Raw genomic sequence first — 14584 nt, 5'->3', positions numbered from 1 at the left:
TCAGAGTTTCTTGATAAATACATTTTAAATTTCGGAATACTTGCAATCGTTTATTCGAATCGAATTCTCAACTAATTTTTATACTAAGCACAATTATAATATTTTTTTATTGTCTTTCAAGAATGAATAAATAATACTGTAAAAAACATGAATTAACGAGTTTACAAAAAACTGATCATGGCAATTGCAGCGATGACCAATCCGAGTGTCAGAAGCAGAATAAGAACGAGGAGCAGCTTTTTGTGTGGAACCTCAACAGTCTGAAATTATTTTTATTTAATTTTTCAGACGGTAGGAATTTAAGATACCATTGGAAGTTTGTCACATCTTGGAACTGTTGCACTTCTCGACATACAATTCTTCGAAACCCACGAAGTTTTTTGTCTCAACTAAAATTTTGTGGGTTTTTTAAATCCATTAAATACCATAACTTACAATTCTTGAGACATTTGGAAATTTCTCAGATTTCTCCCTGATTGCAAACGTTCTCCATCCGGGAGTAAGCACAATTTTCGTATCATTCTTAGATGGAAGTGTCTTCTCCAAGAAAGTAATGCGTTGTTGAAACAAATATGAAGTTGCACTTTGAGCTACTGATGGGGCATCTGATTTTTCAGAGGACTGTCTCCGAACCAATTTGTTCAATTCCATTCCACGAAGTTTACAGTAAATTAGTGATGGATGCATTGTGGTGAGCTGGAAAAAACGTATAAAGTCAACATCTCTAAATTTATATTCCCACCTGTTTAAAAATTGGCACAGTGTCTTGCAACTCAAATCGTGAATCCGCTTTAAACAAAAGTTGCTTTCTTCTTGTCATTTCTCGCCACTTTCGTCTATTGAAATTCTTTTCCGCAGCTCGCTGAACACTGCATCGACTCTGAAATTAGTTTTATATTTTCCATCAAGACGAAACGAAATTACCGTGTCTCCCGTGAAAGTCATCTGATGCTCCATTACAGTGTCAGTAAGCTTCCAATCAAGTTCCCAATCCAATGGAGTATCAGTTCCAGCTGAGTTTGCACTGTCACTTGAGTATCCACTGACAGTGACAATAGAAGGAGGACGCTTCGGAGTTCGAGGAATCGTAAGTTGAAGCTGATTACCACTGTTGTCTGAAATATTTTTAAAATTAATCAACTTATACTCAAAAGCCACCAACAATTGACAACCGATATTGCTGGAAAATGAGCATATCGAGAAGTACGCACACGGATCAATGTTTTCAATTTGCAATGCTGTAAAATTAAACAATTAAGTTATTGAGGAGCTTTTTGAACCTTTTGTAGCACTTCATCTTCCTTGGCCATATTGATTCGAAACTTTTTGATAACTCGGCAGAAATGAACAGAAAATGCGAGATGGGGTGACAGAAAATTGAATTCGCTGAACAAATCTTGATCTCCACGTTTGCGGTAGGGCATTGATTGGTGGTGTTTCACAACATTCGTGCTGAAAATTATTAATTTTGCTACTCAGAATTTTAATTTTGAGCCCTCCAACATACTACAAGCGATTGCGGTTAAATTTGAGAAACATCGGATCCCGACAGCACAGCATCCGATCCTTCATCCAATCGTGATTGTGCCTCAAGAACTTCTGAAAATATAATGAATAAATAGCATAAAATTTGCAAATCGTCCAACCAGAATGCGGCCTTTTGTTTCCTTCGTATTTGTGCGAAGATTCTCTTTTAGGTTCTCAACCAACGTCTTTGTCATCTTATTTGCTTCTTCTTTATGGGATGTGATGAGTTGGCCAAAGTATGGCTGACCGTATTTCTAAGAAATTCACAAGTTTTTGAAGCAAAAACAACAATTTCAATGAAGAATTACTAACCAGAAACTTTGCTACCAACATTCTCGGTGACTCCAACATTCGTTTACCATAATTTGAATAATCAGGTCTCGATCTTCCTCGCAATCTGAGTTTTTCCCTTCTTCTTTTCACGTCGAAAACTGAGCACACTGCAGTTCTAAAATTTGGTTTCATTTATATTCAAACCTAATCATTAAAATTACCCAGCCAATTTCACTCGATCAGAAACTCTTTTCTTCGTCGGGATCATCATGAAGAAATGTGCAGCTCGTCGATAAATGTCATATTTTGTAAGATCATCCATAAAATTATATGTATTGTACAAATAATGAATTTGAGCTTTGTTTTCTGGAACGGGCGGTGCAAACAAGGTTGTTGAGTAACGATCAGGCATTCCGACTTTGCTAAAATAGAACGTTATGTGCCTATTAATTGACTTAGCAGAAGCTTACTGTGCCTGATTGTTCATGATTTCCGAGGGTAAATCAATTTTCAAAAATCCTTTATGTTGTCCGCCAAGCGTTCTCATCTCATATGCCGTCTTTTTATCAGCAGAAATTGTATTTTGCTTCTTAGAAATCATCAAGGTTTTGAACGTTTCACGATGTAGTCGATTCGGGACTCGGAGTTTCTGAACACGTATCTCATTTTCAACATCTATAGTTGTTTGAAACTTACTTTGAAGGCATTATCAGAAACCTTTTTAATTTTTGAATTTCCGCTCTTGGTAGAAGACTCTGTCGATTTTTTAGTTTTTTCTTGTTTTTTACTCTGTAAATAAATTAATTACTTGACCGGAAGAATTTACTCAAGGAACATTACCTTCATTTTGTTTGAATCGATGTAATTTTAATAGAATTGTGATAAAATGTGAAATAAATCGATATGTGATTGGATTATTTCGGGGATTATGTTTTAAAACGTGGAACACCACGTGGTGAAATCTTTTATAAAAACTTCTTAAACAAACTTAAGTTTACGTTTTTCAAGATTTCTGATAAAATGTTTTTAATTCATTTATAAACTATAGTATATTTTTAAACTATCTTGTAAGATGAATATTGTGAATTAAAATTGAAATATTATGTATGTTAAATATCTTTAAAAAGTGGTGGGTAGAAAAGGATAAGTACCGTCATAACTTTGGAAGTCGGTTTGGAAGAAAATAGATTTTTATTGGAATTCAATATACAAATAAAGATTTATTTGTATCTTCATCAAAACATCGTGAGGGATATAACATGCAACAATACTCTGCAATTCTTAAAACCCTTCATTTTTCAGTCAAAAAATTTGGCAATTCACTAAAATATTGACTGGACTCTCTTTAAATGCAAGTTTTTGATTAAAAATCAAAATATTTCAATTTTTTTGCTTCAAAGCTAGAGTACGACCTTAGTAAACCCGTTCAGAATATACCCAGATTTAAACCAAATTAAAACCGTACAAGCCTATATTGTGAATTTATCTGCACAAATTTGGTTTGGATCTACTCAAAATCGATTTGGATCTACACAAACCTACACAAATTCAGTTTACATCTACTCAAACGTGCAATCTATCCAAATTAAGTTTGGATCTAGACAATCTTGGTTCACATCTGCCCAAAATTAGAATTTTTCATAATATAGGCTTGTACGGTTTTAATTTGGTTTAAATCTGGGTATATTCTGAACGGGTTTACTGAGACAGAAAAATAAATTGAAAATCTTTTATATAAATCTAAATAAAAAATCCTTTATATAAATCTAAATAACTTTTCAAAAAAATTTGGAAAATGCTTTCTCTTTATTCAAAAAGCGGTCAAAATTGAGTCTGAATTACTTTTCGAAAATCTAAAGCACTGTCGCATGTTCAAACCCTAGACTATTGGATTTTGACCACATATACATAAATCTGGAAGACAAATAATAATCGACGACTTCCAAAAAATAGGTGAATTATTTAAAAATCATTCCTTCGAGTCAAGAAGCAGTTTTGCCCTGCTTTTTGACTCGAAGAAAAATTTTCTGAGATTTTTTAGAAACGTTTTACTATGATACTTTGTTATTTTAGCACCATATAAATGATTTTTAATCATTTCCCCGCCATTGGCCGTATTTATCTTCAAGTACAGCTATGAACTTTAGGCATTTTAATATTTTAGGGGTGATTGAGCTGTTGTAGTCAGAATTCACACTCGTTTCCTTTATGATCTCTCAGAAACCCCATTCAATTATAAAAACAATTTGCAATTGATGAGATTTTTATCCTTGGAGCATTTTTTGCACGTTTACCTGGAAAGGATTAAATCTTCCTTGATCTCAACTTCCAACTACACAAGATTCTCCTTCCCCGATTTTTTCTCTCTCATTTTCGTTTCTCTTTCCCATTGTTTTATGTTTATTTGAAAGTTAGAGCAAATCGAATCTATCAACAATCATTCGAGAATCTAAACATTTTCCAATTCACCCTTATTGAATTCCAATCCCCCGCAACTCTTTGCTCCCAGCGAAACTTTATCCAATAATAATAATAAACTAAACTAAATCAGCTCTTGCAACAGAATGGGCAATTTCGCAATAGGTAAATAGGTAAACGAATGGGATGGATAAAAGATGAGATAATATTTTACGGGAGGTATACGGAAGAAGGTGCCCCCCGAAAGCAGCCATTCGGTCGGTTGCGCACACACATACACAGACGAGCGATTTTTATCGTTTCGCTCTCATCCCAAGGTTATGACCGCCTTTCTTGGCCTTCTCTCATCTCTTATGTCGGTATGCCCCAGGTCCCCTCTGGGTATCCATCAGTCGGTAACGAACGAAGAAAAGGTGCCAAACTGTTTGTCATGTGAACAAATGAACGGTGATGGAAATCTTTGTATTCAAGGACGGGGTCCTCTCAATTTTTTGATGGATGGGTTTTCGTGTCAGGTACACAAATGGAATTGTTTTGCAGAATTGAAGGAGAAGAAACAAATAAGGTTGATACAGTCAGTTTGGTTTTCGTAGACGAACAGTTCATTTGTGAGCCAAGACAACCTAAAGGTGAACCAGCGCCAGTATAGGACATTGTTAAAAACCACTATGGTGCCAAATATCATAGTAAAACTTTCAAAATTAAAAAAGGAAATTTATTGGTTTTCAAATATTGACAATTACTGAGATTTTGCCACAAAGTCTAGCACTGTATTATGCTCGAATTTTTACAATTTGTACTAATATTTGAAACAAAAGTAGACCATAAAATTGGATGGAAACTTTTTTTTTCTCGACTTGTTTTAACGGCTTCCAAAAAAGTGGCAAAAACTGAGATTTTTCAAAATTTCAGAAAATCATATAAAATTTAAAACACCTTTCAGAATTTTTTAAAATTATGTTATTTGATTATTGTGGTTCCATATGCATGTTTTAATTAAATTTCCCCACTGGCCGCACTCCACCTTTAATGGAAAAATTCGTGAATTATTATTATTTCATTGTGATGTTTTTTTTTGTCCAAGGTGGGTTCTTAAATTGCTTTTTTCTCTATGCTGATAGTGAGCATACTACGTAAAATATTGTGTTTCAACGAAACGAAACATTTTAAGGTTGGAATTTGTGGATACATATTGCAAACTGAAAATCTGGAAAAGATGGAAAGCTCGCCGATAACTAAACTGAACACTGACCACAGTTTCATTATTCAAATTAGCCAGAGATTTGATTGCTATCTACCCGATTTCTCCAGTTTTCCCGCATTGGAAGCCCATTTTCGGATGTAATCCTCTGGAACGAGGACATGTACTATCGTTCTCTTTTTCTCTGAAATGCATTCCAATGTAATCCTTTTCTCCAGAAAAAACATGAAAACTTGGAGAGAAAAAATGTGGGGATAAAGGCGAGGATGACAGTGCACTTTTGTCGATAGCATCTTTTTCCACAACCTCGTTTGTCGATATTCTCGAGATTCCCGTTTCGTTTCTTGTCATCCGTTTTGCATGACGATTCCGCAATGTCAGTCAGGCACTGACCGTGAAATGGATGGTGAACAGCGAGAAAAAAGGGAAAAGAGAGTCTATAGTTGTTGTAACAGTATTGAACCATCTTCATGTACTGACAAACTACTATTCTATCTTTTCCCTCTTCTAACTATACAATGTACTTTGACCAGTTCCTATTTTCATATCTTTTACCATTTCTCAATGTTCTTACATCGAATCGAGAAAATAGAAAATTGTATAACCCACCGAATATTCGATGATCTTTTTGATTAGGTTTTGGCCATCATGAGAGTTGCAAAAGAATATGGTACTTGCTAAGAAATCGACATTGTGGTCAAAAATAGAGAGACGATAAATTTTAGAGATTGAGATCTTTGTCATAGTTGCTGGCTGGGACGGACCGACACGAATTAGGCAAGTGCCATGATTAGCATCTTTCCAGTTTTTGAATTTGAGGAAATTGGTTTTTTCTTGAAAAAAAATGGGAAGAGATTAAGTCATAAATTTTGTGAAAGAAGAAAAAAAGGAGAATGTATATTTATTTTTGAAATATTTTCAGACTGTTCAGAAACTGAGAAGTAGAATTGCATAAAAAATAAAATGTTTTTAAAAAATTGCAAACTGGAATTATGTACATATATATTTTACGGATTCTGGACAGCTTCTGAAAGCAGTCAGCGACTTACTATTATCATTTTCACAAATTGATATTATAACAAAGTTCCATGTTTATTGCCACGAAGAATTTTAAACCTCCGTATGATACCTGTCATAAATCTTAACTTTATCATACTCACATCTTTACTTTTATTCGCTCTAAATCACCTCAATCTTTTTATGATAATTTATTGTCCACCATCAAAATCTTCGGTCATATCTGGAAAGTGTCAAAAAAAAATTGAGTCCTACATTGAAATTAAACTTTTTCAGTGTCCAGGAACTGAGTAGAATTTGAAAAAATAATGAAACAAATGGAAAAATTATGTTTTCCAAATTATGTTTTCCAACTTATTAGTAATCTCAAAAAAAAATTATTAAAACTCTGAAATTTTGTATTATTTTTGTCAATTTCTGAAACATCTATTCACATTGAACATTTGGCCATATTTCTTCATTAAAGTGTTTCATCCTCATCATTTTAATGCACACACTACCACTCAACCAGTCATTACTAGAGACACAAGGAGAACTCACAAACAAACTACTGTCCCTCAAACCTGCCGCCTTTTTGACAGACCGGCTCCACTTCCAATAGTAAGTGTCACGCATATAGTACATCCAATTGGGGGTTCTACCATTATTTCTACCGACACAGACGCGTTCGTTTCGCGGAATGCATGTAAGATGGTATTGAACCTGAACATTTGTGGGCGGAGTCATTTTTTGAAATTAGTGTATTCAATGGTGTATAAAACAGTTTGGATGGACATTAGATTTAGGTTTTTTTTAGATTTCAGAATACGTTTCGTTATCTCGTTTTTAAAATAGCGATGGCGTTGGTGGGAATAATTTTTAATAGTTTAACGGACCAAAGTTTTGAAATTTTTGTCAATAGTCAAGGAAAAATTACTCAATTTTTGTTACTGATATTTAGGAAATAGATTGCTTTATGTGTAGTTTTCAAAGAACCAAAGTTTTTAGAAAATTTGTCAATTTACCGAAATTTAGCAAAAGTTTATCACAAAACCAAAATGAAAATAGCAGTATCATCATGATCGACTATCATTACTGTATTTAAACAATGTCCCATTAGTACTGTTCCACACAAAATTGCAACTTTTCTATTCAATTATCAATGTTCCATTTCAATTCTATTCGAATTCACTGCCGAATCAAATATCTTAATTCATGCAGGTACTATTAGTGAATACGTTTATTTGAACGTGAAATTAAGAAAAAAAAGAGGAAAAAAAAATACAAAATATGAATATTAAGGGATAATACAGAGTGGGAACGGGTTGAGGCCTTGTTATAACCTAATCATTTCTTAATGTGTCCAAAAAAGGGATAAAGTTTGTGTCTGATGAACGAAAGTTAAGAACTATGAAAGAACTATAATTGTATTTTTTTCATTCCAATACAATTTGCCTTTTTTCCATTCTCTTCTACCTTTCCAACAATCTCTTTGTAAATGGGGACCAGTGCTGTGCAAATATTTGATTGAGAATGGAACGTACGTAGAGAGAGGAACCAATATGGACGGTCACTTCCGCCACTTACCAGGTCATCGACTTTTTTTACTAACTAATACATACTAGTTTTCATCATTAGCTTTACTATCAGTTGCTATCAGACAAATTAGTCTCACTATTTGGACCCGTATGTTCTATTTATTGTCTTTTAAAATTGTGTATTTTCAATCACACCTAAAACTTCCAAACCGGTTTGTAAAAATGTAAATGAACGATGTACGAATGTAGATCACATGATAGTTTTAATCCACATTTGAACTTCTGAATTCTAAAATTTTTAGGCATTTTTCAAACGTAAGACATTGTTGGAATATTATTTGAACTATCTATATACCTACAAAGACTGTTATATAGATAATCTGCAAAAATCTCTAATTAGCCAAAAACTTTGGCTTCGAGTCCTGGCACAAGCGAAACTATTTTGTTTGATATCACATAGTTAAAGTAATGAAGTTGGTCTTTGTCACACTAAATTTAACTTAGTATGTTTTTAGGCTTCTGAGTCTACGATGAATCTACCTTTAATACAGTTTTCAGCCGAACTCTCGATCTAATGAAAGTAGTTTTTCCGGTTGATTACGTATCAAAATCTCTCCTTTTTCCGTAATTCTTACATCTAATAACTGATATCCATAGTCCGTCTCATCTCGCGCCTGTCACTTCACTTTTCGCCCATTTTCCTTTATCACTGGAGGTCGACTTCTTCATTTCCCTTACTGTCGTTTTTTTTTCTCTCATTCATCCGCCTAACTAATTGCGCATGTCTATCCTATCTCTTTGTACTTTATCAATTTATCACAGATCACCACACTGTTCTAGAAAGATCGAGATCTTTCTCTGATCCATCTTCTATCATAACCCCAAAAAGTGCAACATTGCGTCCAAAGTTCACTCAACAACAATAAGACCAAACCGTCTAACTTTCATCTTCTTCTTATTATAGTTCTTATATATTTTCTTTCTCTCTTTCTTATTCTTCACCTAGTTTCATTCCTTTCTCTTCCCGGATGAATCAGCACAGGATGGAGGTGTGTCTCGATGCCTCCCCACACACATCATCAAATGGGCGTGGCCTCAAGTACCAAGGACACCTCCTCCTCCTCGATTGACGGAATAAAGGAGAGAGACCTCCGAAAGGCGTCATTCATTCCTCCGCTCGTCTCGACCGGTGGCCGCCTCCGATCTTCCTCACCCCAATTATTTTATACATATATCTCTTTCGCTACCTCGTTTTCGCGCATTTCTTTAATGTATAACCTACTTTCTGTATTGATTCATTGTTTTTTTCTGCGTACAACCTTGCTTAAAACTCATATTTTATTGTTTAGCTTGGTCGGCCAAAGATGTGGGAACAGTCCGAAAGATTTTTTTGAATGGACCAAAGGATCTGAAATGCCCGTGAAGATCCCAAAGTACTGAAATCAAATCTGAAAACGGTGAGTATTCGTTAATTTATTATATTATTGGACCAACTTGAAAGTTTTGTGTATATCTAGGTCAAGTAGATTTTTTAATTCTAAATCCAGCTCTAGATCTGTTTTAGAAAAATTCACGTCATTACAAGTTTTATACGTTTTCTTTTTAATTCTGTATTTTATTGATTTTGAAAAAAAATAGCTTCAAAAATATCTTACATGCCACAAAATCTAAAAGACTTTAAATATTAAATTAACAATATTGTTTCAAACTTTAACTTTTACAAATTCCAGACAACCTAACATCCCGGATACCGTCAACCGATTGGGCCCTCGTCGAGTCGATCATCAGAAGCATCTGGAAATGCCCGTTTCAGTCATCTCTGCTTCTTCTCAACGAGTTTCGTGTTTTCGATATGTCCAACCATCCAATGCCTCTGCTTGTGGATGATTTAAACCTGCAACGTCAGCAACTTCTGTGATACAAGAGAACCTATATACATCATCATATCCATTCAAGAGAGAGTTTATCCTATTGCCCCCCATTCCCCCACCACCCGCATATCATTCATTAATCAACAGCTTCTTTTATTCATTTGATTACTTGCTAACTTCATTGAGAACATATACATTCACTGTGATACTTGAAATACTAACAATATTGGTTCCGCATTTTGAGAAAAAAAAAGTTCTAGAAAAAGCCCACCGAAAAATATATACAGTTTGAAAGTCCCCCCACCCCCACCTCAAAAGCCCATTTATTCACCAATTGTGCCTTATTGCGTTGAAAATTGAGTTACATATATTCATAATAAATTAATCGGAAAAAGTATAGAATCACAGAACAATTTGAATACATAATATAGACAAGTGAATAGCAAAAGAAAGTGAGAAGGAAAAAAGAGAGATCAAAATGAACTGTCGACCTAGACACCGTATAATTGAATAAAAAAATAGAAAAACCCATATAATTAAACCCCTCTTTCTCCTTCAAGACAATACATAGTTTCAGCTTAAAAAATATGAACCTGCACAAAAAAAAACTATTTATAATTCCTATTCTTCAACACCACTGCCTTCTCGGTGTATATGATTTCGGGATAAATCCATGGAAATTGTCTGCTCTTTTTGATCTTATACTGGTGGAATGAGTTGACGAAGAACAACGGTCGATGCCACGTCACGAACTTTGACTCTACTTCTGTCTTCAACGTGTTGCCATATGTGCCGAGAACAAGGAAATCGAAGTTTTCGAGATCAGCGGGCTTCAGATTTTCCGTCTTGTTGTACCTATAATTAGGCAAGGATTATCTCAAGAAATGGAATGAGTACATTGGTGAGGGATACTTAATTACTATTCGATTTTACGATGATCAAGAATCTACACTTATAAGTGGGAGGAGGGGATTAGAATGGAAATTACAATAGGTTAAATGGTCACTTTCCAGTATAAATTTGCATACAAAAATACATTACACTTATCTATTAGAATCGAATTGATAAAAACGATTAATTTTTTAACGAACTCAAACTTGTCCCAAATTCCAAAATACCACAAAAATAGTAAGTTTGGTTAAGTTTGGAAAAAGTTTGATGATTTTGACGATTTTTGCTAATCTCTTCCTTTAAATAACCGCGCTTTCGTCTCTAAGCCCCGCCCATTCGCGGCACGGTTCTGTGGGCGGAGCTTAGAGAAAAAAGCGCGGTAATTCAAATTAGAAAATTAGCAAGAGTTGAAAAATCGCCAAAACCATCGGTTTTATTATTGTTTTTTCTCGTTTTTTTAGTGATAATTCTGAATTTGAGACTATTTTGAATTTTCTTTAAAAACAAACTTACGTCCAAGCATCATTGATATGTAGAAATCTATTAACTCCAGTTTGTGCACAGGCATTATCAATATACACTGTTACAGGTTTCTTTGCATCGAATCGATTTTGAAATTGTAGATAATTGAGTGCATCAAATCCTGGATAATTCTTTGAAGCAACAAGCAAGAACATTCCAGTGCATAGAACATTGGCGAGTAAATGAAGGATGACTCCGAAAAATAGAATCATACGGAAGAACGACTTATGTCTGTTAATGAGCATTCTAGCACAGAAAACTGCCGCTGAAAGGCAGAAGATTGGCAGAACGTAGATGATAAATCGGAGTTCTTTGTGTGGTAAGAAACTGTAGAGGAATATGAAGATGACACTTGGAAGTACAATTTGTGGAAGTCTGCGATCTACCAAAAGACCCAGAGGAACAAGCAATGTAGTGGTGAGTAGACATCGTGGAAGAGCAGAATAGAAATACCATAAGAATGGTTGCGTCTGGAAAAAAAGGGAAAATTACTTTGGTTTTGTTTTGGTGATTTTTGGACAAAGGTGTTTTTCAATTTTTGTGTTTTTTTTTGGAAAATAGGAAAATGAATATTTTTTGTATTTGCATTTTTTCGATTATCCTGAAGAAAAAAACAACTGTAATTTATTATCTTCTTAGAAGAAATTTTTTCTCATCAAAGTAGTACGGAAACAAAAAATTGTGAGAATACGTATTGCGCAAGATATTTGGCGCGAAAACTACAGTAATCCTTTAAATAACTGTTGGGTATCAACGTGTATTGACCCACGACGTGGCCAAGAAGATCGTACAACGTGAACTCTATGAACTAACTTATTTATTCCTTAGTTTAGTAATGTAATAAACTACTCGTCTTCTCTCCTCGTCTCGCCTTCGAATACACAACAATAACTACTGTAGAGCTTGTGCCGATTTACGGGCTCGATTTTTGAAATACATTTATTTTCGAATTTTAATTCATTTCTTTGTATAATTTTCTCATTTTTTCCTTAATTGCAATATTCTATCGATAAACAAATTATTTTAATCCGTTTCGAGAATCAAGGCCGTAAATCGACACGCGCTACAGTAGTCATTTAAAGAATTAATGTAGTTTTCGCTACAAGATATTTTCAAATATGTTGCTCTATACGCGTTCTCAGTATTTTGTGTTTCCGTAATAAACGAAAGTAGATAAAATTTTGTAATTGTTTGTTAATTTTGGAAACTTTTTTTTCGATTTTTCAATCATCTCTGATAAAACCGAAAAAAAATCAGAAAAATTTTCGGCGACTTCTTAACTGAAAACTTACACCATATTCATGGCTTCTGTTCTCAACGACATTGAAGAACATGACTTCTCCTTCTGGCCAAAGAGGTCGTCCCCAAAAATAGGAATCGATTGGAATGGAGACAGCTGAAATTAATTATATCATACTCAGACTTATTTCTTCGGTACTTACCTAGACACATTGCTGCAATTCGAACACCGATAGCTATTGCACCATCGAATCCGAATACTTTGAGACGTCCAGAAATCATGTATCCCAAGAAAATGGGGCCGTAAAGAAGGACAAGTTCACATCTGAACAGGATCACTGAAGCTGTAGCATATCTGACAGCACTTTCATATCTTCCTTCTAATAGCCTCTCGAATACAATCATTACAAGAATCAATGCAAATGTGTTTGGAAGTGGGCGTGACATGTAGAAAATATAATGAAATTGAGTGCACATAATCAATCGTAGATACATTGCAGTTTCTCTTCCAAATTTTCGATTAACGGATCGAGCAAAGTAGAGAAACGCCATCGCATTCATCAATCCAAGAGTTGCGCGGACTGAAAATAAGTAATTTTATAACTTTTTAAATTTTTATTGCTTTATTTTTTGGTTGATGCTAAAATAATTCCGGATTTTCCCAGACATGATTTCAAATTCGTAATTGAATATCTGTTTTCATTACTATTTCAGGAATTAAGCGTATGAAAATATGTTCTGATATGTGCAAGAGTATTTGATGTTACAATTAAAACTATCCAACGACTCACTAAGAAGTAGCTGCCACATTTTTGGAATTGCCCAGAATCTGAAGATAAATGACATCGGAGAAGATAGGATTGCAAGACTGATTGGACCAATGAATGTTCGTGGAACGACACCAGGGAACTGTGAGTGATCATACTGAAAACAGTTTTTTTGGAAAAATTGAACTCGAACTCAAACTTTGTTAAATATCGTTTGATACTTTCATTTTCATCGTCTAGTCATATCGTGATAGTTTATACTTTTATCAATTTTACCTCCTCTGTAGACGTCAATTATTCGTCAAATGCCAAAAGATCAGAGTTTTAAACGCATTCAATAACCTTGAATTCACTATTTAACCTATCAACCTATCAACCTATCGTTTGCTTGTCAATTCTCAACCTACCATGTTTGTAATTCTTCTCTTTTTATTTGCTCCAGTGGTTTTTTCTAATAATCTTGAAAAAGTTGCTCCGAAAAACGCTATTTGTGATGCAAAAGAATTCTTTAAAGTTTTTGGATGTATTCAGGTAAAGTTCCTAGCTAACAGATTTTTTAAAAGTTAAAGCATGCTTTCAGGGTCTTTCTGAACTTATATCAAGTGTCGATAATTACAATCTAAAATTGGTAGAGGATCGCGAGAATTTCACATCTTCTTGTAACGTAGTTTTGGTAGGAATCTATCTTTAAGATGTTGAACAACAACGATAATTTTAAGGAATGTTTTTCCACTGATTGCCTAAATGCTCATAATTTGAAACTATTCCTCGAAGCATTTTGTGGATATTCCACGTTTCTAGAAACTGGATTTCAAAAGTGCAAAGAAAAGATGGATGCTCGAAGTGAAACTCAATGTGAGAAATCGTTCAAAGCATTTTTTGAAAATGTTAGTAAAATTAAAAGTTTCGAGTAGGTTGATATTTTCTCTAGAACATGACTACTGAAATGAAATGTGATTTGATGAACAATTCTCTGGAATGCATAAAGTCAGAAGTTACTAAAGTTTGTGGAAAAGACGATGCAACGAATATCAGTCAATATCTTGCCAAAATGAATCAAGGATTATCGTGCGACAATGATAAAATGAAGAAGTCTGATAACATAACTAAAACTATATCTTAATTGTTGAAAACTGTTTTTCACTAATTATTGATTTTTGTTTTCGAATTAAAATTAAATTTTTGTGTAAAATTTACATTGCTAAGATTAGTAGGAAGATGAAACATCAAATCGTGAGTTGCTTGAACATTAAATGATTCTTCAACTTTTGTTCCTGGTGCCAGAATAATGTGAATGATAGTGACTATAATGACTATCCATTCCGTCCCTTCCATTCTGAA

The 14584-nt window shown here is 34.2% G+C and overlaps 3 protein-coding genes, 2 non-coding genes and 1 pseudogene across 6 annotated transcripts; 3 read left to right on the top strand and 3 right to left on the bottom strand.

The window, feature by feature from the left end:
• Window positions 1–94: 94 nt before the first annotated feature.
• On the bottom strand, window positions 95–2684 carry ZC513.3 (Protein kinase domain-containing protein). Its single transcript, NM_072672.3, has 14 exons — window positions 2641–2684; window positions 2497–2589; window positions 2271–2449; window positions 2022–2222; window positions 1840–1975; window positions 1647–1781; window positions 1508–1599; window positions 1281–1452; window positions 1163–1238; window positions 925–1115; window positions 743–880; window positions 436–696; window positions 309–389; window positions 95–260 (listed from the first exon to the last, which is right to left on the bottom strand). The coding sequence occupies exons 1-14, from the start codon at window positions 2644–2646 to the stop codon at window positions 162–164; spliced, it is 1860 nt and encodes a 619-aa protein (NP_505073.1). The 5' UTR covers window positions 2647–2684; the 3' UTR covers window positions 95–161.
• A 4263-nt stretch (window positions 2685–6947) lies between these two features.
• Window positions 6948–6968, top strand: 21ur-11653. Its single transcript, NR_069056.1, has one exon.
• A 1000-nt stretch (window positions 6969–7968) lies between these two features.
• ZC513.15 lies at window positions 7969–8019 on the bottom strand. Its single transcript, NR_069055.1, has one exon. It is a non-coding gene; the product is annotated as an Unclassified non-coding RNA ZC513.15 (non-coding RNA).
• A 1283-nt stretch (window positions 8020–9302) lies between these two features.
• Window positions 9303–10221, top strand: ZC513.7 (annotated as a pseudogene). The gene is made up of 2 exons: window positions 9303–9410; window positions 9684–10221. Coding segments are annotated over exons 1-2 (646 nt in total).
• algn-12 (Dol-P-Man:Man(7)GlcNAc(2)-PP-Dol alpha-1,6-mannosyltransferase) lies at window positions 10013–14579 on the bottom strand. The gene is made up of 6 exons (NM_072670.4): window positions 14441–14579; window positions 13268–13400; window positions 12680–13057; window positions 12530–12633; window positions 11229–11707; window positions 10013–10679 (listed from the first exon to the last, which is right to left on the bottom strand). Exons 1-6 carry the CDS (start codon window positions 14576–14578, stop codon window positions 10433–10435), a joined length of 1479 nt encoding a protein of 492 aa, NP_505071.1. The 5' UTR covers window position 14579; the 3' UTR covers window positions 10013–10432.
• On the top strand, window positions 13643–14431 carry ZC513.14 (T20D4.11-like domain-containing protein). Its single transcript, NM_001269167.3, has 4 exons — window positions 13643–13774; window positions 13824–13916; window positions 13963–14130; window positions 14175–14431. Exons 1-4 carry the CDS (start codon window positions 13652–13654, stop codon window positions 14364–14366), a joined length of 576 nt encoding a protein of 191 aa, NP_001256096.1. The 5' UTR covers window positions 13643–13651; the 3' UTR covers window positions 14367–14431.
• Window positions 14580–14584: the final 5 nt, after the last annotated feature.

The sequence above is a fragment of the Caenorhabditis elegans genome, chromosome V (genome assembly GCF_000002985.6).
Source record: "Caenorhabditis elegans chromosome V".
Taxonomy (NCBI): Eukaryota; Metazoa; Nematoda; class Chromadorea; order Rhabditida; family Rhabditidae; genus Caenorhabditis; species Caenorhabditis elegans.
Note: the sequence above shows the minus strand (reverse complement) of the source record. Positions and strands in the feature narration are given on the sequence as shown.